At 40.2% G+C, this 27,414-nt stretch overlaps 2 protein-coding genes across 6 annotated transcripts in view; one reads left to right on the forward strand and one right to left on the reverse strand.

Moving 5' to 3' along the window:
* Positions 1-27,414, forward strand: part of LOC106084960 (protein furry) — a 470,149-nt gene that overhangs the window by 249,456 nt on the left and 193,279 nt on the right. The window lies entirely within an intron of this gene.
* LOC106084961 (uncharacterized) overlaps positions 1-27,414 on the reverse strand; it is a 170,869-nt gene that overhangs the window by 36,041 nt on the left and 107,414 nt on the right. Inside the window, exons 4-5 of the mRNA XM_013248951.2 lie at positions 23,574-24,091; positions 10,512-10,633 (exon numbers count right to left, since the gene is read on the reverse strand). Of these exons, the coding sequence (XP_013104405.1) occupies positions 10,512-10,633; positions 23,574-24,091 (640 nt within the window). The remainder of the gene's footprint in view (positions 1-10,511; positions 10,634-23,573; positions 24,092-27,414) is intronic.

Here is a 27,414-nt window from a genome sequence, read left to right on the forward strand (position 1 = left end):
TAATAGCTATATCCATATAAGGCACGGATGTCAAAAAGCCAAACATAGGTCACTATGCCAAATTTCAGCGAAATCGTGTAATAAATCCTACATTTGGCCATATTGAACTTGGATGTTAAAGGGTCTAATTCAGACTACCGTGCAAAAATTTCAGCGATGTCGGGCAATAAATGCTCTTTTTATGGGCCCAAGACCTTAAATCGGGAGATCGGTGTATATGACAGCTATATCCAAATAAAGACGGATCTGAACCATAAAGAGAATGGATGTCCGAAAGTCTAACAAAGGTCCTTGTGCCAATCACCGAAATCAGGTAATAAATGCGCCTTTTATGGGCCCTAGTTCCTAAATCGGGAGATCAAGCTATGTGGCAGCTATATCCAATAATAGGCCGATTTGAACCATATAGGTCACGGATGTTGAACAGCCTAACTTAGGTCACTATGCCAAATTTCAGCGCAATCGGATAATAAATGAACCTTTTATGGATTTAAGACCCTAAATCGGGAGATCGGTCTTTATGGCAGCTATGTCGAAATTTAAGCCGATGGGGGTTATATTGAACACGGATGTTGAAGGGTCCAACAGAGCCTGCTGTGCAAAATTTTAGCGAAATCGGGTAGTGAATGCTGCTTTTATGGGCCTAAGACCTTAAATCGGGAGATCTGTACATATGAGAGCTATATCCAAATATAGACGGATCTGAACCACATAGGGAATGGTTGTCCGAAAGTCTAACATAGATCCTAGCGCCAAATTTAACCGAAATCGGGTAATAAATGCGCCTTTTATGAGCCCAAGTCCCTAAATCGGGAGATCAGGCTATATGGCAGCTATATCCAAATGTAGCCCACATGTGTTTATATGAATATCGAGGAGACTAACGCAAAACATTGTGCTAAATTTCAGCGAAATCGGATAATAAATGTGGTTTCAATGGCCTTAAAAATTTAAATTGGAAGATCGGTCTATATGGAGGCTATATCAAGATATAGTCTCATATAGCCCATCTTCAAACTTAACCTACCTATGGACAAAATAAATCTGTGCAATGTTTCAGCAAACTTTCTTCTTTTTAAAGCCTGTAGCGTGATTTCAACAGACAAACGGACGGACGGGTATGGATAGATCGTCTTAGATTTCTACGACCTTCCTTCGGTGGTGGGTATAAAAAGGTGTAAAATCAGTTTATATCTAGTCGCCTTATTTGACTAACTGCGCTTCTAGAAAGCTTTGGGTGAGTAGCGATATTGGGACACAATTGCGTAATTACTTTTAACTAGTGCAGGTCGGTTGGGATTGTAAATGGGCCATTTCGGTCCATGTTTTGGTATAGCTGCCATATAAACCGATATCGGAACTTGACTTCTTGAGCCTCTAGCGGGCACAATTCTTATCCAATTCAGGTTAAATTTTGCACTAAGTGTTTAATTTGTAATTCCAACAATTATGCCATGTATGTTCTAAATCGGTTCATAAATTGATATTAGTCCCATATAAACCAATCTCGGATTTTGACTTCTTGATCCGATAGAGGCTGCAATTATTATCCGATTTGGCTGAAATTTTGCGTTAAGTGTTTTGGTTTGACCATCAATAACTGTGCCAAATATGGTCCAAATTGGGTCACAACCTGATATAGCTCCCATATAAACCGATATCGAATCTTGACTTCTTTAGCCGCTAGAGGGCGCAATTATTATCTGATTTGGCTGAAATTTTGCATGAAATGTTTTGTTATGACTTCCAACAACTCTGCAAAGTATGGTCCAATTCAGTTCATAACCTGATATAAGTCTCATATAAACCGATCTCGGATCTTGACTTCGTTAGCCGCTTGGGGGCGCAGTTGTTATCAGATTTGACTGAAATTTTACATAAAGTGTTTTGGTTTGAACATCAACAACTGTGCCAAGTATGGCTCAACTCGGTTCACAACCTGATGTAGCTGCAATATAAACCGATCTCCCGATTATACTTCTTGAGCCTCTAAAGCAAGAAATTTTTATCCGATTTGGCTGAAATTTGGCACAACGACTTCTTGTATGATGTTTAACATACGTGTTAAATATGGTTCATAACCTAATAGCTCCCATATAAACAGATCTAACAATTTTATGACTTGAGGCACTATAGGGCGCAATTCTTATCCGATTTGGCTGAAATTTTGTGCAACGAATTCCACCTTGGTCTCTAAAAGCCATACCAATATGGCCCCAATCGGTTCATAACTTGGTATAGCTGAAATAGCATAGAAATTTTTATCCATTATCCTTTATTTGTCTATAAAGAGATATCGGCTAAAGAACTAGACAAATTCGATCCATGGTCGGGGATATATTAGATTCGGCCCGGCTGAACTTAGCACACTTGTCGATCATAAGCTCTTCTCGAAAGAGACTAAAGCACATCATGATAGAATGCTGCTTACTGTAGCAGCAAAAAAATTAAGATTTTTGAAATCTTTGTGCAAAACAAAAACTACCTTTGAGGCACCATTACATAAAACTTACAATTTCCATTCCTGCTTCCGTAGATCTGCCGATCCACTGTGTAAAACTCTGTTATTTTCAACAAATATAAGCTAATCTTACAATGTTTGCAAAAACTGATATCATCCACGGCTACCCAGTCACATTTCCTTCCGCGATATTCTCCGTTACAAAGGCAATTTGCAACATTTTCCACTTATTCTTGATAGCAAGGGAATTTATGGAAAAATTGCAACTTTTTGTGGATCTGATAAGGAAGCTAACCCCCTTCAGCAACGTCTGAACTTCCGCATATCTATTGATGTGCCATAACATAGCCAACCACAATGAGTTTCCTTGTGCTTGCAGAGGTGACTTCCACCAGCTACTATAGGTATATAGACGCCATGTCTGAACCAGGGCAGCCAGCCACTACTTTGAATAGTATTTTTGATCAAAATGTTCATTTTTGAAATATTTCCTCTCAATTCAATTTGCTAGATCAGATTTCCATGAAGAACACATTGTCATGTAAATTGGACACTAAAATACCTTTAAAGCTCATCAACAAAAATTTTATCGACTCCTATGGCTCAGACAATAAAAAATCTGAATTTCTAATTTCCTTCAACGACTTTTTTATATAAAATTAAAAATAGATTACTTATTCCCAACTCTCTTCCACTTTTCCTGTACTTTAATGCTATCTAATTTATCTTCAGAATGTGACATTTATGCCCTAACACATGTGCTTTACTTGAACATGTCTGGCATAAAAGAAGTTTACAATGTAAACAAAATCATAAAATCAAATGTCCTATAATTTGCAAAGTTAGCAACCTTAGGATACATTTAAGGTTTATATGCCTTTCTTGAATTGTAAATTTTCTGTCTTTCATTCGACATGGGGAAATTTTATTTGACATTTGCTGTCAACCTTTCAACTGGGCTCCATAAGGTAAAGGAAAAAATGCTTAGGAGTACTAAAAGTCAAGATGTGTGAGTAGATTGACAGCATATTGCCCAAGGATACTTGCTAGGTAATCACAAATGTCACATAAAAAACAATAGAAACGCATCCTCGTTGGGATTGGCACTTAAGTGACCAAGTTACTCATATCGATGGCTTAATATAAAAAGGGCCTAACTCAACTTTTTCCAGAATGGCGTTTTTTATTTGTTTATTTTAAAAGACAAATCTCAGATGGAACTTCCCACAAAATTTCAAACTAATACAATCGGAAATAACAGAGTTATAGCGATTTTAGAAAAATGCCTATGTCAATTTTTTTTTCATATCCTCTAAAGTAAGTAAATATGGAGTTAGGCCCTTTTAATACCCTCCACCATAGGATGGGGGTATACTTATTTCGTCATTCCGTTGGAAATTCCTCAAAATAATCTAATCGATCTGGCCATGTCCGTCCGTCCGTCTGTCTCTCGAAAGCACGATAAGTTAGCACAGAGCACGCCTCTGGGGGGCCTTCTATCACCACTCCTTTGGGTGACCACCATAAATAACCTATTACGGATGCGGACTGAGAAGGGATTTGAACCCGTCTTCTATGCAGACGATGTTATAATAATTCTTAGGGGTAAGGATCCGAACCAGCTATGCTGCAGGGCCAAAAGGGTCTTGCATATGACTGGGCAAGACCCAGATGTCTTAATGTTAACCCAGAAAAGACTGAAATATGCCTGTTCACGAGGAAGACGAAGGTGGGCCAATTTGACGCACCACGTTTCCTCAATAGAACGATTTCGATATCTGACAAGGTCAAATTCTTAGGAGTGATCTTGTATAGGAAACTGAATTGGAAGTGTCGCCTTCAGGAGCGTACTGAGAAGGCCCACAGACGTTGGGCACTATGTAGACAGGCTGTAGGCTCGAAATGGGGCCTGAATCCGAGGGCTTCATGCACTGGTTATATACTGCAGTTGTCAGATCTATTATGCTATATGGTGTTTTCGTCTGGTGGACGGCGCTTCAAAAGTTCACCTACTGTTCAGTACTCAACCGAATCCAATGGATGGCTTGTTCGTGCGTCACAGCCGCACTGAGGACAACACCATCCGATACACTGAATTTAATGCTACACCTAGTGCTCCTGGATATTGTGCCGAGGAAAATTGCTGCGACCACTGCTGTGAGAACCAAGAGAGCTTTCTTGGTCATGTGGCGGCTACGAACACTTTGTTATCCTTGATACAATATCCGATGTACCACTATTTCTGATAGAACCGATTGGAATTACGATATCCCTGGTAATAAAAGTTACATAGATTTCTACACGGATGGCTCCAAACTAGATTAGACCAGATGGGCTTTGGAGTGTACTCTAAGAAACTAGAACTGGTCATATCGAGAAGGTTACGCGATCTCTGCAATATGTATCAAGCGGAGATTTTTGCAATTACAGAAGTGGTGGAATGGCTAAAATATGCTGTCATAACGACGATTGTCATAAATATCTTCTCAGACAGCCAGGCAGCCATTAAATCCCTGGATAACATATTTTTGATCACAAAAGCCGCCCTCGAATGTCGTAGATCTTTCAACGAAATGGCTGAACAGTTCAAAAGTCACCTGTTCTGGAGTTCCGTGCCACAGAGATATCCCAGAGATATCCCATTCCAGGGATACTGGAATCAGTGGGAATGCCTCTAGTTTCATGTAAGCTAAGTTTTCAGCAAAAGGCCCAAAGGACAACGAACGATAGATGGTTACAAAGGGGCGGATGTCACTGAGTAGAACAGACGTCTCAGTCATTGTGTCCGTCATGACAGGTCAATGTCTGATCGGACAACGTGCTGACGGACTGAAGGTTGACACTCACGACTCTGCAAAAGTTATAAGGATGTCGAGAACATCTACTGTGTGTGTATCCCACACTGGCAGTCAGAAGGACAATCGCTTTAGGTTCTCATTTCTTTGAGAACCTGTCCGATTTAGCGGATGTGAACATTCGCAGGTTATTGGGCTTTTTAAAGCAATCTGGATGGTTTAACGGTAGAAACTAGAAGGCACCTTCCTTCTTCTGTTCCTGTGACATCACAATGGACGAAAACGTCTAAGTAAGTCTGATGGCAGATTGCCACTTTAACCTAACCTAACCGAACTCTTTGAAATTTTTAAATAGAGCTGAGTAGTGTAAAATTTCAAAATTTCAATTTGGTGACCACGCATTTCTAAAATTTGTCTAATCTCTGCTGATCTCTAAGATTTTAGATTTTTAATTTAGTCATTCCGTTTCTAACGCCTCGAAATATCTATCTGCGACCCCAACAAATATATTCTTTGTCGTCTCGACATTCTGAGTCGATCTTGCCATGTCCGTTTGTCCCTCCGTCTGTCGAAATCACGATAGCGGTGGAATATATAAAGATATCCGCTTAAAATTTTACACGGAGACTTCTTATTGATGTAGGTCGTTGGGGATTGCAAACCGGCCATATCGGTTCAGATTTGTATATAGCTCCCAAAGAAACCGATATCCTGATTTGACTTATTGAGCCCTTACAACATTTTTCAACATTATTTTTGTGTGTGTATCGAATGAATGCCATTCTTGGAGACCATCGACCTCCCCCAACACTTGAAGAAGTTACTACATTCCGGCAGCTGCAATTGACTAAATACCTACTGGGCTAAGATTGATGCCAACGTAACCCAGCCAATCCTTTTCGACTAAGAACCAAATCATTCTGGACAAACTCCATCCAAAATACAAAGCCGATCAATCAAATCAATCAAATTCTAAATATAAATACTCGCACTCTGGTTCAAGCATCCATTTTGTTTTTACTCAATTTTATGATTTATCAGGCTTTTCCTTTATTCGATGAATTTGTTATTAGTCAAATAAATTGGAATTTCGTGTATGATACCACGGAAGACAAATAAAAACAAGTAAAAGCGTGCTAAGTTCGGCCGGGCCGAATCTTATATACCCTCCACCATGGATCGCATTTGTCGAGTTCTTTTCCCGGTATCTCTTCTTAGACAAAAAAGGATATAAGAAAAGAGTTGCTCTGCTATTAAAACGATATCAAGATATGGTCCGGTTCGGACCACATTTAAATTATATGTTGGAGACCTGTGTAAAATTTCAGCCAATTCGTATAAGAATTGCGCCCATTGGGGCTCACGAAGTAAAATTGAGAGAACGATTTATATGGGATCTGTATCGGGCTAAAGACCGATTCAGACCATAATAAACACGTTTGTTGATGGTCATGAGAGGATCCGTCGTACAAAATTTCAGGCATATCGGATAATAATTGCTTCCTCTAGGGGTCAAGAAGTCAAGATCCCAGATCGGTTTATATGGCAGCTATATCAGGTTATGAACCGATTTGAACCTTATTTGACACAGTTGTTGAAAGTAAAAATAAAATACGTCATGCAAAATTTCAGCCAAATCGGATAGGAATTGCGCCCTCTAGAAGCTCAAGAAGTCAAATCCCCAGATCTGTTTATATCACAGCTATATCAGGTTAAGGACCGATTTCAACCATACTTGGCACAGTTGTTGGATATCATAACGAAATACTTCGTGCAAAAATTCATTCAAATCGGATAAGAATTGTGCCCTCTAGAGGCTCAAGAAGTCAAGACCCAAGATCGGTTTATATGGCAGCTATATCAGATTATGGACCGATTTAAACCATACTTGGCACAGTTGTTGGATATCATAACAAAAGACGTCGTGCGAAATTCCATTCCATTCGGATAAGAATTGCGCCCCCTTGAGGCTCAAGAAGTCAAGACCCAGGATCGGTTTATATGGCAGCTATATCAGGTTATGGACCGATTTGAACCATACTTGGCACAGTTGTTGAATATAATAACAAAACACGTCGTGCAAAATTTCATTCCAATCGGATAAGAATTGCGCACTCTAGAGGCTCAAGAATTCAAGACTCAAGATCGGTTTATATGGCAGCTATATCAGGTTATGGACCGATTTGAACCATACTTGGCACAGTTGTTGGATATCATAATAAAACACGTCGTGCAAAATTTCGTTCTGATCGGATAAGAACTGCGCACGCTAGAGGCTCAAGAAGTCAAGACCCAAGATCGGTTTATATGGCAGCTATATCAGGTTATGGACCGATTTGAACTATACTTGGCACAGTTATTGGATATAATAGCAAAACACGTCGTGCAAAATTTCATTCCAATCGGATAAGAATTGCGCACTCTAGAGGCTCAAGAAGTCAAGACCCAAGGTCGGTTTATATGGCAGCTATATCAAAACATGGACCGATATGGCCCATTTACAATACCAACCGACCTACACTAATAAGAAGTATTTGTGCAAAATTTCAAGGGGCTAGCTTTACTCCTTCGGAAGTTAGCGTGCTTTCGACAGACAGACGGACGGACGGACGGACGGACGGACGGACGGACGGACAGACGGACGGACATGGCTAGATCGACATAAAATCTCACGACGATCAAGAATATATATACTTTATGGGGTCTCAGACGAATATTTCGAGTAGTTACAAACAGAATGACGAAATTAGTATACCCCCCATCTTATGGTGGAGGGTATAATAAACTCGACAATATTTGGTTCAAAGTGAACAACTTTCAACTATGGGTGGCATAGAAGCTTTGTTGCCTTAGCAAATCCCTCTACACTCAAAAACTAAAAACTTTCTGTGATATTGCTATTGTCCGCATGCCAATATAATCTCCAATGGCTGGTTTCAACTTCAAAGTAAATAAAGTTTTAAGTGTGTATGTTGGCAGCCAAAAGGATTGGCGGGTAAGAGGGATTTTTCTATCCGAGAGCCTTGCTGGCTGAAATTTATTATAGAAGATAACTTTTCTATCTAGCCATGTCCGTCCGTCTGTCTGTCTGTGGAAAGCATGATAATTTTGGAAGGAGTAAAGCTAGAAATTTTGCGGACAAAATGATCTTATCCGATTTGGCTGAAATTTTTTATGAGGGGTTTTGTTATGGCTTGTTTGGTTCGGTTTAAGAGGCAGTCTTCCATCAGACTTACTTAGACGTTTTCGACCATTATAATACTATCTCTGTGGCCCGGCACGCAGAACAGTTGAACTGTTCAGTTATCTCGTTGAGAGATCTGCGATAGTCGAGAGCGGTTTTTGTGTTTAGAAGGTTTTAATGGTTGTCTTGATTTCCGAGAAGATATTTATGCTAATCTTCGTTATGACATTATATCTTAGCCATTACACGCAGTGATGAGGTAACCTTCTGGATATGACCAGTTCTAGATTTTCAGAGTACACCCATTCGAAGCCCACCTGTTCGTCTAGTTTAGAAACATTCGTGTAGAAGTCTATTTACTTCTATTTCCGGCGATATCATAGTTCAAATCGGTTCTATCAGGAAAAGTGGTACAGTAATTTTTATCACAAAGCGGCTGAGGCAAGGTGTAATCTACACTGCCTGGAATATCGGATATTCTTTCAAAGATAACACAATGTCCGTAGCCGCCACATGACCAATGAGAAAGCTCCCTTGACCTCCGGGCAGTGGTCGCTGCAATTTGTGTAGCCACAATGTACAGAGGCATAAGATGTAGCAGTGCGGCTGTGATGCACAAACAAGCCATCCTTTGGATCCGGTTAAGTATTGAGCAGTTGGTGGATTTTTAAAACGCCGTCCACCAGACCACTACACCATAGCCCACTTTGCTGTTGTACGTACAGCAATTATTGTTTTGACTACCACTAACTACCCCATGTATGGTCCAAATCGGTTCATAACCTGATATAACTCCCATATAAAATGATCTCCCGATTAAAATTCTGGAGTCTATAGAGACCGCAAATTATTACCGATTTGGCTGACATTTTGTACAACGACTTTTCCTATGACCTTCAGCATGCTTGCCAAATTTTGCACAATGACTTATTCTATGGTCTCCTACATTACATACAATACAAGAATGGTTTCAATCGTTTCATAACCTGATATGGCTCCAATAGCATCGCTAATTTTATCCATTATCCTTTGTATGCCTAAAAAGGGCAAAGAACCTTACAAATTCGATCCATGATGGAGGGTACATAAGATTCGGCCCATTGATGGCCGCATCACCAAAAGAAGGGGGTATATTCATTTTGTCATTTCGTTTGCAGCACATCGAAATATAAATTTCCGACCCTACAAAGTATATATATTCTTGATCACTGTAAAAATCTAAAACAGGCTATCCATATCCTTCCGTCGGACCGGCTGTCTGTTGAAATCACGCTACAGTCTTTAAAAGTAGAGATATTGAGCTGAAACTTTGCTTTTTTGTTCATAAGCAGGTTAAGTTTGAAGATGGGCTATATCGGATATAGGCCCCATATAGACCCATCCGCCGATTTAGGGTCTTCGGCCCATAAAAGCCACATTATTATCCGATTTTGCTGAAATTTGAGACAGTGAGTTGTGTTAGGCCAGTCGACATTCTTCTTCAATTTAGCCCAGATCGGTCCAGATTTGGATATAGCTGTCATATAGACACATCTCTCGATTTAAGGTCTTGGGCCCATAAAAGGCGCACTTTTTGTCCAATTTCGCTGAAATTTGAGACAGTGAGTTGTGTTAGGCCCTTCGACATTCTTCTTCAATGTTCAATATTTTGTTCTACAAAATTGAACAATGACTTGTGCTTATTGGAGCACTCAATATCCGTGCCCAATTTGGTCCAAATCGGACCGTATTTCGATATAGCTGCTATTGGAGCATAAATTATGCATTTTTCACCAGATTATGACAAAAGGTGGTTTGCACACATACCCGAGGTGGTGGTTATCCAAAGTTCGGCCTCGGCCGAACTTAACGCCTTTTTACTTGTTTTTGTTAGGATATCTGTAGAGGCGTTCGAAAATCTATTCCTTGTTCAGCTTTAGGGGAAAATGTTCCGTAATGGCCAACTAAAGCAAAGCATCTGTAGACATTGGCAGGGCATTTTTCGAAGGTTTGATACACAGAAATCTTGATTTTTACCAATTGTTAGTTGAAATGTGAAAACAATTCTTTTTTTATTTATCTTTTAACTTACCTCCAGATATGTTATCATGCGCATTATACAGCTGGGTAAATTGAGACAAACAAACACTGTGGAGACAATCAAGAGCATTTTAGTAACCTTCAATTGGGATGAGTTTCCAGCATTGCGTCTTCCTGGAATATTAAACAGAAATGTTTTTGATTAGGCAGACATTTTGAATTATTATGCAGTTAGTGGCGTCAATGGGATTGTGTAACAATTTCCAATAGCTTGGTAGCCTGTTTATGACAAGAAATAGCTCTAACAAAAAATCAACAACCTAATTAGTATGTGAAACAGTTAATTCCTAACTATCTTGGTTTGGGTGGTTGGTTAGCGAATGTCATACTTTAGCGGCTTTGTAAATGAATTGTTGTTGTTTTGAATGTGTTGACATTGGGATCGAAGCCTTGTTGGCAAACAAAATTGTTTGTCTAGTATTGTGTCCCAGCAGGCGTGCAATGACATACCCTACATATGCGATCACTTGCCACACCGATTTTGCATATGTAAGCTCGTCCTATGTGTCCCGTTATGATACCGAAAGCTATACTGACCTCTTTCTTACTTCTTCTCAATAAAAGCCCCGTCTTCTCACGATAAGGATTTCCGCCATCCTAGCGACCGTTTCGCTGTCCGCAACGTTCGTGGACCGCGCTCTTAACTCGGACTGCGTCGACACGAAAGGATTCGGGTTAACCAAGTTTATTGATGGCAATCCTCTGACCTTCAGTGCCAAATTGTCTGTTCTTTATTTATTGTGGCATTCTCAGTGAAGGTGTTAGTCTCCTTCTTACACTCCAAGACTGTTCGTGACCTTACCCTCTTGGTTGTTTTTACCCTTATGGCTAATCTACTGTCCGTGTTCACCTCCCGCATTTCGTGATCCCCCGGATCACCGCCTGAAGGACCGATTTATGGTCAGGCAGTCTGAAACAGACTGAATTCGTGGGTTCTAAATATAGAACCCCAAGTCCGCTCTGTCCTCTAGCTTTGATCCATCCGTGTAACATGATCTTCCAGATGGCAATACTACAGTTCCGTCAGACTGTGTCGCTGGCAGTAGTGTCTCGCACTCGCCCTCACGTGTTGTCTTAGGTATCCAATCGGAAAGCTCTTCCATTGCTTCCAGGTTTCCTATCGTCGCCTCGATTATACCGCGATGGTATGAGCTGCTTCCATCCTCAATCCATTCGTAAGTAAGTATTGGTCTAACCACGCTCCTGAAGAACCAGCGGACTACTCGTTTCCTCGGATTCAGGCCCCCTTTCGAGCCTACGGCCTGTTTACATAGTGCCCAACATCTGTGAGCCTTCTCAGTACGCTCCTGAATGTGACACTTCCAATTAAGTTTCCTGTCCAAGATAACACCTAAGTATTTGACCATCTCAGATAACGAAATTGTTCTATTGAGAAAACGTGGTGCTCCAAATTGGTCCACCTTCTCTTCTTCGTGAACAGGCATATTTCAGTCTTCTCTGGGCTAACATTAAGACCTCTGGGTCTAGCCAAGTCATATACCATATGCAAGACCTTTTCGGCCCTTCTGCATAGCTGGTTCGGATCCTTACCCCTATGAAGTATTATAGCAGAGCAGATTGATGAGGGATTTGACCCACCTCAATCAGCATCCGTAATAGGTCCTTTATGGTGGTAACCCAGAGGAGTGGCGGTAAAATGCTCCACTGTGGCGTGCCTTGTGCTACTTTCTTCCTTAGATTCCTGGGTCTTGCAATTTATCTACCAGTACCTTATCATATAGTTTATCCATTCTCTAAGGACCTTGTCCACCCGCACAACCTCCTGCAGGGCAGTTTCCACCGACCTTTCCTTGACATAGTCTGTTGGTATTTGAACAGTTTGCTGGATGTGTGTCCACAATACTTTCCATGGTTTTGAGTAGAAAGAACGTAAGGCTTATGGGTCTGTAGGCCTTTGGTGTCGCATAACTTGCCCTGCCGTGTTTGCGTATAAATACCACTCTTGGCTCCTGCCAGGCTTTCGGAGTATATGCAAGTCTTAGGTACGCTGTGAAAATACAGGCCAGATAGTCCGCCTTCTTCTTTGAGGCTCCTCAAGGATTCCTTCACCATAAATTTCTTAATTATAAAGCTTCGATCAACCTCATAATTCCAAGATTCCGGTGTCTCCGTGAGTCCCATCGTATCCTGTCGAAAATGGGGTTTCATCAAAAGCCTCAACATGCCCTCCGTTGTCTCTGCTCTCACTCCCCTGGACGTCTACTAAAGTTTCAGTTTGGATATGGGTTTTTGAGAGAAACTTTTTTATCTTGGTGGCGTCATTAACGCTATCGCCCTGTTCGCAGAAAAGCTTCCAGGAGGCACGTTTTGCGGTATTCCTTGAGCCATGTGTAATACACATCCCAATAAACTTCCCCTTCTTTCGACGTGCTCTGTTAAAAAATATGCGGACTTCTTTCCCAATATTGTGAATCTCGCCGGTCATCCAGGGTTTTTCTTGGGCTGATTTCCTCTTTTGAAGAGCGCAACTATTTTGCCTTATATATATATTTGGTAGGTTTTGGGGTTTGGGGCTGCCACTTAAGTACCTCATCCGAAATTAGGATACCAAATTTTTGTTTTTAGGTCACTAAAAGAGAGCACACCATATTTAAATCGCACCACCCTTCTCCTTCTACAGATTTTTATAGCCTCCACCACAGGATAGGGGTATACTAATTTCGTCATTCCGATTGTAATACCTCAAAATATGCGTCTTAGAGGGAAGTATCGTTAGTATCGATACTATCATTCATTTCCCATCACCTATATTTTAAACGAAAATGAGAAGTAAAAATCAGGAGATCGATTTATATAGAAGCAATATCAATGCACAGACTAAATAAAACCAAGGTTAATAAAGTAAGTTTGAAGTCATGAGTGAAATCGTTGAACAAAATGTTAGTCTAATCGGATGAAAATTGCGCCCTCTATAGGCGCAATGTAACTTAAAGGATACATTCAGTGTCGGAGTGCTTATTTTTGTTTAGTTTAGCAAAAAATTTAACTTTTGCGATAGTATCCAACGGAAAATATCAATCGATTTTCAGCCAAAAAATTTAATATCGATAGTATCATCGATAGTGCCATCGATATTTTGCCAGCTCTACCTTAGACCTCATAAAGTGTATACATTTCGTCATGACATTTTAAGTCGATCTAACCATGTCCGTCCGTCTATCTGTCGAAAGCACGCTAACTTTCGAAGGAGTAAAGCTAGGCGCTTCAAATTTTGCCCAAATACTTTTTATCAGTGTAGGTCGGTTGGGATTGTAAATGAGTCATATCGGTCCATAACCTGATATAGCTGCCATATAAACCGATCTTGGGTCTTGACTTTGTGAGCCTTCATGAGGGCGCAATACTCGTCCAATTTGATTGAAATTTTGCACGTGGTGTTTTGGTATCACTTCCAACAACTGCGCTACCTATGGTTCAAATCGGTCCATGTTTTGATATAGCTGTCATATAAACCGATCTTGGGTCTTGACTTCGTGAGCCTATAGAGGGCGCAATACTCGAAATGAAATTTTTCACGTAGTATTTTGGTACATATGGTTCAATCGCTACATATGGTTCAATCATAGATTGTCATCAACTTTGACCACTCTGCCCTCTCTTTGTTCGTGTTGTTTCCATTCAGATCCAATCGTAAGCCAGTAGAGTGCGCTTAAGTACATGTTATTGTACTTGCTTGTTATTGTAATTGCCTATAACATTGATCATGATGTGGTAGTATTTAAATGACTTTTTTAAAATCAAATAAAATGGTAATATTAAATGATTTTCTGTTCTTAAAAACTAATTTGCCAGTTTATATATTTGGTAGCCACCTTTGCGCAGATGTGTACATGACCACCTGTACCTCTGAACGCCTAGGTGCGAAATTTTGCGAAGAAATTGGAACAAATTTTGTGACGTTCATCCCCACACGCCAATAGTGTGGGGATGATCATGAACAAAAAAGTGTTGCCCAGCGGCACGTCGTTTGGAATTGCCGAGAAAAGAAAGGTCCCTTACCGATGAACCAAAATTTCAATCGGAAAATCTGATATATGAGATATATTTATGCTATTACTGTGGTGACCACCATGGCGCTAATGTTTGCATCTTCGCCTATGACACCGAACGAATCGTCATAATTTTTCGAGCAAGGCAGCCTACATTGTCCGTTGTAACGCAAATGCAAATTTTGCCCATGAACATTCCACTAAGAAACAGGGGCAAACTTCTCACATATCAAACTCAATGATAAAGGGCCCCTTTTTATAGGTGAGTCCGAAAGGCGTGCCGCAGTGCGACACCTCTTTGGAGACAAGTTTTACATGGCATAGTACCTCACAAATGTTGCCAGCATAAGGAGGGTAAAACCACCGCTGAAAATTTTTTCTGATGGTCCCGCCAGGATTCGAACCCAGGCGTTCAGCGTCATAGGCGGACATGTTAACCTCTGCGCTACGGTGGCCTCCATTGTCCATTGTACCTAAATTAATTGAATCACACAGTTTCCTTTTGGGTCTTTATGATTGATCGACTGTTTTGAGGTGAGCTGGTCCCCTAGATATATTACCAGAATACAGATATCAGATTCGTAGGCCACAATTTCATCTAATATTTTTAATCCTATAGGTCTATACAGTCATTTGTTAGGGGCGCCTATAGGAAGATTGTGCGCCACATCTCATCTGGCATTTGAGCACAATTTGGAATATCGCACTCCACTCAAAAATATCTATCGCTTGGTCCCCCATCGTCTTAGTAGGTCAAATAATTGAAGCGCTTTTAGAAGGTAAAGCGCTACCTGGATACTTGGACACAAATTTTAATGTCATTTCAATCCCATATAGCCATAATGGGCTAATATACGCATTTGAGGGACTTTTTGGGACGGGACGACCCCCAATTAATTGGACCTCGTTTTGTATGTCATATTCGTAATCTACTCCCGAAAACCTTTCATTTGAGTCCTATATTGATATGTACCTCTAATATGTCTGTTTGGGGGAGTTTTGGGGATGGGGTGGCCCCCTGGTTATTTGGACCCAATTTGTAATAACATCTTCGTATTCTACTCTACAATACCTTTCATTTGGGTCCCATATTGTTGCCGATCAGTCTACTTTTATTTTTTGGTGGTACTTTTGTGATGAAGGGGAGGGTCCGCCCCCCTTGCGATATCAAAAAATTATATAGCCTTTTGCTCCTTGCGGACGAGTTCCCACAATTTGTGAACATTTCAAAGAAATCGTTTTTGAGTTTATACGGAACAACAAATATGCAAGCCCACAAACAAACAAACACACATTTATTTGTATACCCTCCACCAACTACTCTCTACTACTCGAAATATTCGTCTGAGACCCCATAAAGTACATATATATTCTTGATCGTTGTGACGTTTTATGTCGTTCTAACCATATCCGTCAGTCTATCTGTCGAAATCACGCTAACTTTCGAAGGAGTAAAGCTAGCCGCTTGAAATTTTGCACAAATACTTCTTATTAGTGTAGGTTGGTTGATATTGTAAGTGGGCCTAAACGGTCCATGTTTTGATATAGCTGCCCACTAAACCGATCTTGGATCTTGACTTCTTGAACCTCTAGAGGTCGAAATTCTTATCCGATTGGAATGAAATTTTGCACGACTTGTTTTGTTATGTTATCCAACAACTGTGCCAAGTATGGTTAAAATCGGTCCATAACCTGATATAGCTGCCATATAAACCGATCTTGGGTCTTGACTTCTTGGGCCTCTTGAGGACGCAATTCTTATCTTGTTGTTTCGCTATGATTTCCAACAACTGTGCTTAATTAGGTTCAAATCGATCAATAACCTGATTTAGCTGCCATATAAACCGATCTTGAATCTTGACTTCTTGAGCCACTAGAGGGCGCAATTCTTATCTGATTTGAATGAAATTTTACACGAAGTATTTCTTGTTGTGATATCCAACAACTGTGCCAAGTATGGTTTAAATCTACAAACGTGTTTATATGGTCTGAATCGGTCTTTAGCCTGATACAGCTCCCATATAAATCGATCTCTCTATTTCACTTCTTGAGCCCCAGAAGGGCGCAATTCTTATTTGAATTGGCTGACATTTTACACAGGTCTCCAACGTATTATTTAATTGTGGTCCGAACCCGACCATATCTTGATATCGCTCTAATAGCAGAGAAAATCTTTTCTTTTATCCTTTTTGTGCCTAAGAAGAGATGCCGGGAAAAGAACTCGACAAATTCGATCCTTGATGGAGGGTATATAAGATTCGGCCCGGCCGAACTTAACATGCTTTTACTTGTTCTATATATAGATTAAAGCTTCTTTCTTCATACAAATTTTCCCTCAAAGGCAATATTTTATTTTTTTTTTAACAATTACATAACAACAAAAGTCTTTGCAATAACTAAGTTTTCGATTTTATAGTCCAAAGTATTCTTGGGGAAGAATTTTTCCCTTTAAGATTTTTATTTTTTAAAGATTTTCTTGTTTGTGTCATTCATTGTTTTGTTTTGGCTATTTTTGAAATTTTGACAAATTCATGAGGCGTGTTAATTGAATTCTGCTCTCAAATTGCCTAGCATCCTATGGCCATGATTGGTGCATGCTCCCCAATCCACTAGTAATTGGCATAGTGTTGTGTTTGTGTGTGCATGTCTCCATACCAAGTAAAACCGATGATTTGCGTCAATTACCCCCATCTGTTGTTGGCTGATAAGAGGAAGCCTTGTTTCTCCACAATAATAATAGGAATCCAAAAGTTAACTGGCACGTTTGCAATATGAATAAAGCACGAAAAAATGGACATGTACATTTTGCCAACTGAATAACAAAGAAGGGATATTTTTGGTACTTCCTACACCACATGATGGGGAGCACAGTTCTTAACTAACGTACTATCTACGGTTAAATAGTATGTTGCGAGGTTTAACTAGTTTCACTCTAGTGCAGACATACACCTACACTCACTAACAGCCAATACTCGAAATTCTCCTAAATTCTCTTCCATTCTATAACCCTTAATAATACCCTCCACCATAGGGTGCAAATTGCAAATTTGTAAATTTTGCCCATGAACATTCCACTAAGGATCAGGGGCAAACTTCTCACATATCAATGAGTGCAGTCCGATTCAAGTTTAAGCTCAATGATAAGGGGCCTCCTTTTTATAGCCGAGAGAAGTTTTACGTGGCATAGTTCCTCACAAATGTTGCCAGCATTAGAATGGGACATGCTAAGCTCTGCGCTACGGTGGCCTCCAAGGATGAGGGTTTACTAATTTCATCATTCCGTTTGTAACTCCTCGAAATATTCGTTTAAGAACTCATAAAGTACATATGTTATTGGTAAAGCTAGGCGCTTGAAATTTTGCACAAATACTTCCTTATAGTGTAGGTCGGTTAGGATTGTAAATTAGCCACATCGGCCCGTGTTTTGATACTACAGCTGCCATATAAACCGATCTCCCGATTTGACTTCTTGAGCTGCTAGAGGGCGCAATTATTATCCGATTTGGCTGACATTTTGGACTTTGCGTTTTGTTATGGCTTTCAACAACTGTACCAAGTATGAATCGGTTTTTAGCCTGATATAGATGTCATAAAAACCGATCTTTAGATTTGATTTCTTACATTTCTAGAAAGCGCAGTTACCGCCCGATTTGATTGAAAATTTCATTTTTTTTGTACGTGGTGTTTTGGTGTGACTTCCAATAACTGTGCCATAAATGGTTCAAATCGATTCATAACCTGATATAGCTGTAATATAAACCGGTCTCCCGATTTGACTTCTTGAGGATCTATTCTTATCCGATTTGGTTGAAATTTGGCAAGTGTCATTTTGGTATGACTTCCAACAATTGTGCAAAGTATGGTCTAAATCAGTCCATAGCCTGATATGATATAGCTGCCATATAAACCGATCTACCACTATGACTTCCTGAGCCTCTAGAGGTCGAATTACTACTCGATTTGCCTGAAATTTTTAAGATGGCATTTATCTATGACTTCTAACAACCATGACAAGTACGTTTCATATCAGTCAATAACTTGATATAGCTCATATATATTTGAAAAAGTCATTCAAAGAACTTGTCACATGAGATTCATGGTGGAGAGTATATAAGTTTCTGCCCGGTCGAACTAAACGCTCTTTTACTTGGATTTTCTTTATACTCGTACCAGCACCAAAGGATGGTGGTATATTCATTTCGTCATTTCGTATGCAACACATCGGTTAAAATAGGTTGCGGATATTAATGCGTCCCATGCTTAAGCCAATAAACGTCTTGTTGTGCGCTCTAAACACTAAAAAGTAACCTCGAAACAGAAATTCTAAGTCAGAAATTCAGTTCTACTATCCATATTTGTTTTCCATACCACGCCTCTAAGTTGGTTCATGTCTGGAACTGTGTCCCCACTTAAGTACAGGTGTCTGTTAGTCGCGAAAATAGGCGTCCATTTCCGACCCTACAAAGTATATATATTCTTAATCAGGGTTAAAATCTAACATGATCTAGCAATGTCCTCCCGTCTGTCTGTTGAAATCACGCTATAGTCTTTAAAAATAAAGATATTGAGCTGAAATTCTGCACAGATTCTTTTTTTTTTGTCTATAAGCAGGTTAAGTTCAAAGATGGGCTATGTCGGACTATATCTTGATATAGCCCCCATATAGACCGATCCGCCGATTTAGGGTCTTAGGGACAGTGAGTTGTGTTAGGCCCTTCGACATCCTTTGGCTCAAATCGGTCCAGATTTGCATATAGCTACCATATAGACCGATCTCTCGATTTAAGGTTTTGGGCGCATAAAAGGCTCATTTATTGTCCGATGGCGCCGAAATTTGGGACAGTGGGTTAATTTAAGCCCCTCGACATATTTCTGTAATGAGGCCTAGATCGAACAAGATTTGCATATAGCTGCCATATAGACCGATCTCTCGATTTAAGGTTTTGGGCCCATAAAAGGAGCACATATTGTCCGATGTCTCTGAAATTTGGGACAGTGAGTTGTGTTAGGCCTTTCGACGTTCTTCTTCAATTTGTCTCAGATCGGTCCAGATTTAGATATAGCTGCCATACAGACCGATCTCTCGATGTATGGTTTTCTGGCTATATTGTCCGATTTTGCCGAAATTTGGGACAGTGAGTTGTGTTAGGTTCTTCGAAATTTTTCTGCAACTTGGCCAAATCGGTTCAGATTTGGATATAGCTGCCATATAGACAGATAACTCGTTTTTAGGTCTTGGCCGTATTAAAGGCGCATTTATAATCCGATTTCACTGAAATTTGACACAGTGGCTTATGTTAGGCCTTTCGACATCTATGTCTATCTAAAAATTTTAGCCACTAAAATCATATTGTTATACACAATTGAACAATGACTTGTACCTATTAGTATTTGGTCCAAATCGGAACATATTGCGGTATAGCTTCTATGGGGCATAAAGTATGCATTTTTTACCGGATTTTGACGAAAGGTGGTTTACATATATACCCGAAAGGGTGGGTATCCAAAGTTCGACTGGGCCGAATTTAACGCCTTTTTTACTTGTTCTCCTTCCTACACTCTAAGACTCTTCGTGACCTTTCCCTGTTGGCTGTTATTGCCCTGATGGCCAGTTTTCTCTCAGTAAAGATGTTCACACTCAACGTCTTCGCGTCAAGACCACATCACCTCACGCATTCCGTGATCGCACGGATCTGTGGCTGTGCGACCGTATAATGGCCACTCTGTTGAAAACAGATCTCAAACCCAGAGTTCTCAATATAGACCCCTATCCCATTTAGTCCTTCCAGCTTTGATCCAACTGTGTTGCATGAACTTCAAGATGGAAATACCAGTGTTCCGTAAATTCGAGGATTTTCCGCTGGCCACTGTGCCTAGCATTAGACCTCAAGTGCCGTCTCAGGTTTCCTTTCGTCGGCTTACAGGTTTCTCATCGTCGCCTCGACTATGCCGCGATGTTATTACCTGCTCCTATCCTCTAATCAAACGGTGACGAACTCTACTATATCTGCCATAACACGAGGCATGTGTTTGGCTGTGGATTTGTGGTTAGTAGGAGACTGAAACACCTTTTCTCCAGTGGATGAGAGGCTAGTCACAATCCGCATAAAAGCCAAATTCTTCAACATCAGCCTTATTTGTGCCCATGCTCCGACAGAAGACAAAGATGAGCAGACCAAGGATATTTTCTGCGAGCGCCTAGAGAGAGTATATGACCGCTGCCCCGCCCATGATATTTAAATCGTTGTGGGAGATTTTAATGCGAAGATAGGGAGGGAGACATTTTTGGCCCAACAGTCGAAAAGTTTAGCCTCCACGAGAAAACGCCCAGTAATGGGTTGAGGCTGTTAGATTTCGATACGTCAAAAAACATAGTAGTTAATAGCACCAGATTTCAACATAAAAATATTCACAAAGCCACATGGCTGCCACCCGATCAAAATACGAGGAACCAAATTAATCAAGTTTTGATAGATGGAAGACATTCATCCAGCGTGTTAGATATACGATCGATCCGTGGAGCCAATATAGATTCGGATCATCACCTTGTTGCAGCAAAGGTTCGCACCCGTTTGAACATGGCGAGGAAAATACGATCTGACACTGAATGGCAGCTGGACATTGAAAAGCTGCAGACACAACAAATGGCAGCGGCATACCCCACTCGACTGACCCAACTGCTTGATGAAAGCACTCCTTGTTCCGATGATATAATTGGGCAGTGGCAAACCATTGCCCACTCCAGGGAAAATGCCGCGAAATCCTAACTTGGGTACGAGAAGCCTCCTCCAAGAAGCCCATGGTTCGACCAAGAGTGTCGAGATGCTACTGAAGCCAAGAATGCGGCATATAGAGCAACCCTGCAATCAGTAGCAACGCGCTAGATAAAGTAGAGGTATCGGGAGAATACCTCTATTCCGCAGAAAATAAAAGGAAATGGAAATATGTGAGTGTGAGCGAACTGAGATGTACAGGAGTCAGAATGAAGTCCGGAAATTCTACCAAAGAATTAAACATCAAATCGATGGCTTTGGTGTAGGCACATCCTCCTGCAGAGACAAAGAAGGAAATCTGCTAATTGACACAGATAGCATGCTGAGAATATGGAAAGAACATTTACCCAACTGCTAGTGTCCGACGCTGGCGACGAAGAGGATACAGTAGAATCAATCCCTGATGATGGTATAGAATGTTTACCTCCTAATCAGAATGAGGTCCAAGTAGCAGTGACCCGACTGAAGAACAACAATACAGCAGTAGCCGACGGGTTATCCGCTGAACTATTCAAGACCGGAAGCGATACGCTGATAAGGCGTATGTATCAGCTTGTGTGCGCAATCTGGCTCGAAGAACGCATACCCTATGATTAGAACCTCAGCATACGATGTCCCGTACACAAGAAAGGAGACAGGACGGAATGCGCCAACTACAGAGCCATAAGTCTCCTCCCCATCGCAAACAAGATATTCTCGAGCATACTGTTTGAAAGATTAAAACGTAAAGTCAATGAGATAATTAGGCCCTAACAATGCGGTTTTAGATCTGGTAAATCCACCCTAGACCAGATATTTACACTGCGCCAAATCCTGGAAAAGACCCGAGAAGGACAAATCCACTCCTACCATCTCTTTGGTGACTACAAAGCCGCTTTCGATGTCCCTTTACATTCAAAGGTATTTCAAGCCATGTCTGAGTTTTGGTATCTCTGCAAAATTAATAAGACTCGGCTGGATGACACTAGCTGTACATGTTCCTCAGTAAGAATAGGAAAAAATCTCTCCAAACCATTTAATACCAAACGAGGTTTCAGACAAGGAGACAGCCTATCGTGTGATCTCTTTAATATCCTGCTGGATAAGATTATACGAGATTCCGATGTGAATAGATATGGCACAAAAGAACATCATAGGTCGGTCACCGGAAGTAGTAACTGCAGCCTTTTAAAGAATCGAAAGAGAGTCAGTGAAAATGGGTCTGGCAGTAAATGGAGATAAGACGAAATGGATGTATTCCCGAATCTCCTTGTACAACCGAGCAGATAAAGAAAATTGAGAAAGCTGAGAACCACAACTTCGAGATAGTAACTTAATCTACTTAGGCACCGTCGTAACCGGAACGAATGACACCAGTTTTGAGATACAGCGAAGAATAATACTGCAGTTTAGAAACAAGCCCACCTCTCGACAGACGAAGATCACACTACAAAGACACTGAAACTACCCGTCTTGTTATATGGGTACTTGGGAAAGCAGATGAGGCAGAGCTTGGAGTATTTGAGAGAAAGATTCTTCGTAAACAGTATGCGTTAATGGAGAATATAGGCGACGTATGAGCCACAAGCTGTATGACGACGATAGCATGAAGAAGCTCCAGCAAAAAAGTCTTTCGAAGGCAAGCACAGTGGTATACGCAAACCGAGACGACCAAAAGACCGATGGAAAGATCAAGTGGTGGGAGACACCTTGAAGCTGGGTGTCAGAGATTAGAAAATGAGCGCAGAAGATCGAGGCGCTTGGAACTCTATTCTAGGTTCGTCTAGTGGAAAAAATGTTCTATCATAGCCAACTTAAGTAAAATAAAGTAAGTGTTCATTAGGGAGACAATATTGGTGTTTTTCAGTGGCTCTGCTCTCTATTTAATTGATTCTACTACAAATATGGGTATTAGAAAAGTACTTATTTTCTAAGCGGCAATAACGGCCCTTCCAACCTGTTAGTAGAATTCCTTTCAGCAGTTATGAATCGTTTCTCAAATCTTTCTTACTGCCTCTTTGATTGATTTAATTTAATTATTTATAAATACCAAGTGCTGTATTATAAATTAGTACTTCAATGAATGAAACCCAATTAACTTTCTTGCGTCTGAAATGGCCAGCAAAATACAATAAACATGGCAACGTGGTGCAGTTCAATCTATTTTCGTATCAAGACGTTTATCGATGCATTCAAAATGGGTATAATGGTGAAGTTTGCGGTCGCATTATGAAATTCTTAAAGCTTCTACCACAATAACCGCAATCATCGAAAGCTGGGGCAAGGACTTACCCGATTTCCTAGAATTATCCGTGCAAATGCCATTTATTGGATTTGCTCTGCAACCAGAAGTGCTTCTCGTTGACTGATGATGGCCAGGGTGGTGAGGATGCGAATAAGAATGTTGATGATGCTGTTGCTGGCTGCTGTGGTTGTGGTGATGTTGATGGTATGATGTGTGGCTGTGGTGATGATGTTGCTTCAGTATTGTGTTGCGATGCCGATGAGCATGTTGGTGTCCAACATGAAGGTCACTGTGTTCGTGTCCTCCGTTCACACTTGTTGCACCACAATGATTTGATTTCTGCCTTTTTATTGATGATGTTGTTGCTGGTGTACTAGTCAACCGATATGTGGTAATTGCTGTTGAACTGCAAGCCCCCTGCTCATTGCCAGACAAATTCAATGAATCACTTATAATTGTTGTTTTTGTGGCAGCTGTTGTATTTACAGCGACGGCACATGTTGATGCTGCTGTTGCAGGTGTTGTCACCGTAATGTCATGCATCAATGGAATATGGTGACTTTTTCTATGGAAAACAAAATATAAAATGCACACAAATGGGTTAATGTTATGGCATGATGAAGAGGACAAAACAGAAACAGATTCTAGAAGTCATAAGGTAGATTTTTATAACCTTCAAATTTCGTCATTCCGTTTGTACCACATGAAAATATTGATCTGAGACCCCAACATAGTATTTATATTTTTGATTGTCTTGCCATTTTAAGTCGATTTAGCCATGTCCCTCCATGTCTGTCTGTCATGAAGCTGGGTTCCCAAGATTCAGACCGACCGAGCTAAGCACGTTTTTGCTTGTATGTTTTCTACGAATTATTTCATTCTTGGAATGATAGTCAATTCCGATATGCACTCAATTAAATTCAAACAAATATTAAAAAAAAAAACAAGTAAAAGAGTGCTAAGTTCGGCCGGGCCGAATATTGAGAACCCATCTCCATGTTTTCTGCTTAAAATGTATACCAAATAAATTTAGTTGAAGGGCATAATTTTATCCTACATACCAAACTTCTGTCAAACCAGCAAAAATTAAAGCTTCTAGAAACCGAACAAGGATGAGCGAGAGACCGGTTCATATGAGAGCTATACCAGGTTATAGACCGATTTCAGCCGTATTTGGCACAGTTGTTGGAAGTCACAACCGAAAACTACATGCAAAACTTTAGCCAAAATTGGACAAAAACTGCGGCTTGTAAGGTTCTGAGCAGTCAAATCGGGAGGTCGATTTATATGGGAGCCATATCAGGTTATAGACCGATTTGGACCGTACTAGGCACAGTTGTTGGAAGTCATAATAAAACATTACATACAAAATTTCAGCCAAATCGGACAAAAATTGCGGTTCAAGAAGTCAAATTAGAAGACAGGTTTATAGGGGAGCTAAAGCAGGTTATAGACCGATTTGGACCGTACTAGGCACAGTTGTTGGAAGTCTTAACAGAACACCACGTGCGAAATTTTAGCCACATTGGACAAAACTTGCAGCTTGTAAGGGCTCAAGAAGTCAAATCGGGAGATCGGTTTTAATGGGAGCTATGTCAGGTTATAGACCGATATCGACCATACTCGACACAGTTGTTAAAAGTCGTAACAGAGCACCACATGCAAAATTTCAGCCAAATTGGCTTTCAAAAAATTGCGGCTTCAAGGGGCTCAAGAAGTAAAATTAGAAGACCGGGTTATATGGGAGCTATATCAGATTATATTCCGATTTAGACCGTACTAGGCACAGTTCTTGGAAGTCTTAACAGAACACCACATGCAAAATCATTGTGGTGCATGCGAATTGGTCAAATCGGGAGACCGCTTTATATGGAAGCTATATCAGGTTATAGACCGATTCGGACCGTACTTGGCACGGTTGTTGGAAATCATAACAGAACACTACGAGCAAAATTTCAGCCACATCGGACAAAATTGTAGCTCTCAGGGGCTCAGTAAATCAAATCGGGGAGATCGGGAGCTATATCTAAATCTAAACCTATAAGACCCTTTTACTAACCCCAATGACCTACTTCAACATTGAGGATCTGTGCAAAATGTCAAACGACTAACGTTACGCGTTCGACCGCTACCGTTTTTTCGACAGACGGACAGACGGACATGGCTATATGAATTCAGAATGTCCAGACGATCATGAATATATAAAATTTATGGGGTCTTGGCTCAGTATTTCCGGGTTTTACAAACGAAATGACTTGCTTAGTATACTCCCATCTTATTGTGATGGGTATAGAAATAGCTTGGTCACAATTTAATTATTTAGTTTTAAAACAAATGGACAATTGAGTTCATGGAAAATCAATTTCTTTAAACGTTTTCAATTATTTTAAATTGAACACTATAATGAAAACCACTAAACTTACTCGTTCATATGAAAGGATTTTTTCCTGGTATTGGAAACTACAGTCATGCTATTGACTAGCTATTTTTATTTGAACAAAACGAAGCAAAAACTAAAATAAATTCAGGTTTGCGAACAGAAAGAGAGCAAATTTTCCTGGAACATATTATATATTCTTCTACCACATAACCATATAAGAGCATTTTTAATCATATTTTTTGATAAGCTTTTTACTTTGTATCACTTAATTGCTTTTTTAAACACTTATAGCCGTTTTAAATTGAATCTTGCCATCCAGAAAGGAAATTCTATACGTAATTGCGCTACTGATGCCATATGCCTAAATTGTTTAAAATTGTTAAATGATGCAATTTGGTAATGTTAATACAAATTCCAAAGACGGAACAAAAAACTTGGTTCGAATATTGGCTAGGCAAAGAAATGGTTTAAAGATATGCCACATAAATTCTCCAAGTCTGGTAAGGAAGATTGATGAATTTAAATATATTTTTGAAGGATCAAGTATTGATATTATATGCCTCTCGGAAAAATGGCTTAGTCCTTCCATATCTGACAGTCTCGTCAACTTAAATGGATATACTGTGTTCAGATCTGACAGGGGAAGTCGCGGAGGTGGTGTTGCCATTTATATCAGAAGAAACTGAAGGGAAAATTCGTTTAAAGTCTGAATTTGGGGACCAGATAGAATGCGTGTTTGTCGAACTATTTTCAAATCGTGAAAAAGTTTTAGTTGGTTGTATCTACCGTCCGAATAATACGATTGACATACATGGGCTTCAGGTTGTACTGAAGTCCGTAACACTGAGTTGTACTGATGTTATAATCACTGGGGACTTTAACTCAAACATACTTATAGATTCAACTCGGACTGATGCTATGTTGACACTTGGCCTATTCGTCACCAATAATACAAACCCCACACATTTCAGGTCAACCGTCAATACACTCTTAGATTTGGTCTTTGTCAATAATTCTTTGAAGATATCATTGTAAGATCAGATTCCATGTTTCTCTAAGCATGATCTCGCCTACGATTTTGATTTGCGGGAGGAAGAGGAGGATATATCTTATCGTGACTACGGTATTTATCTCGCCTACGATTTTGATTTGCGGGAGGAAGATTAGGATATATCTTATCGTGACTACGGTAATTTGAATTATGAGCATTTAGTTGGTATGGTCTACCAGGTGAACTGGGATGACATATTTACACTTTTAACTGTCGATCAGCAGACTGCTTTCATGACGGATAACATTTTACGTCTCTATAATGCACCAATTCCAATACGGATTAAAAAGGCTTCGGCGAAAAAAAAGCCATGGTTCAATTCAAGAATCAAGGCGCTTATCGGGCAAAGGGACTTGGCTTACATTAGATGGAAGCGTTTCAAGTCTCCAGAGCTGAACGAAGAATTCCTTGAAGCCAGGAAGAAAGTTAACAGTTTTATTAATGCAGCTAAAATGGA

This window comes from Stomoxys calcitrans, chromosome 1 (assembly GCF_963082655.1).
Source record: "Stomoxys calcitrans chromosome 1, idStoCalc2.1, whole genome shotgun sequence".
Taxonomy (NCBI): Eukaryota; Metazoa; Arthropoda; class Insecta; order Diptera; family Muscidae; genus Stomoxys; species Stomoxys calcitrans.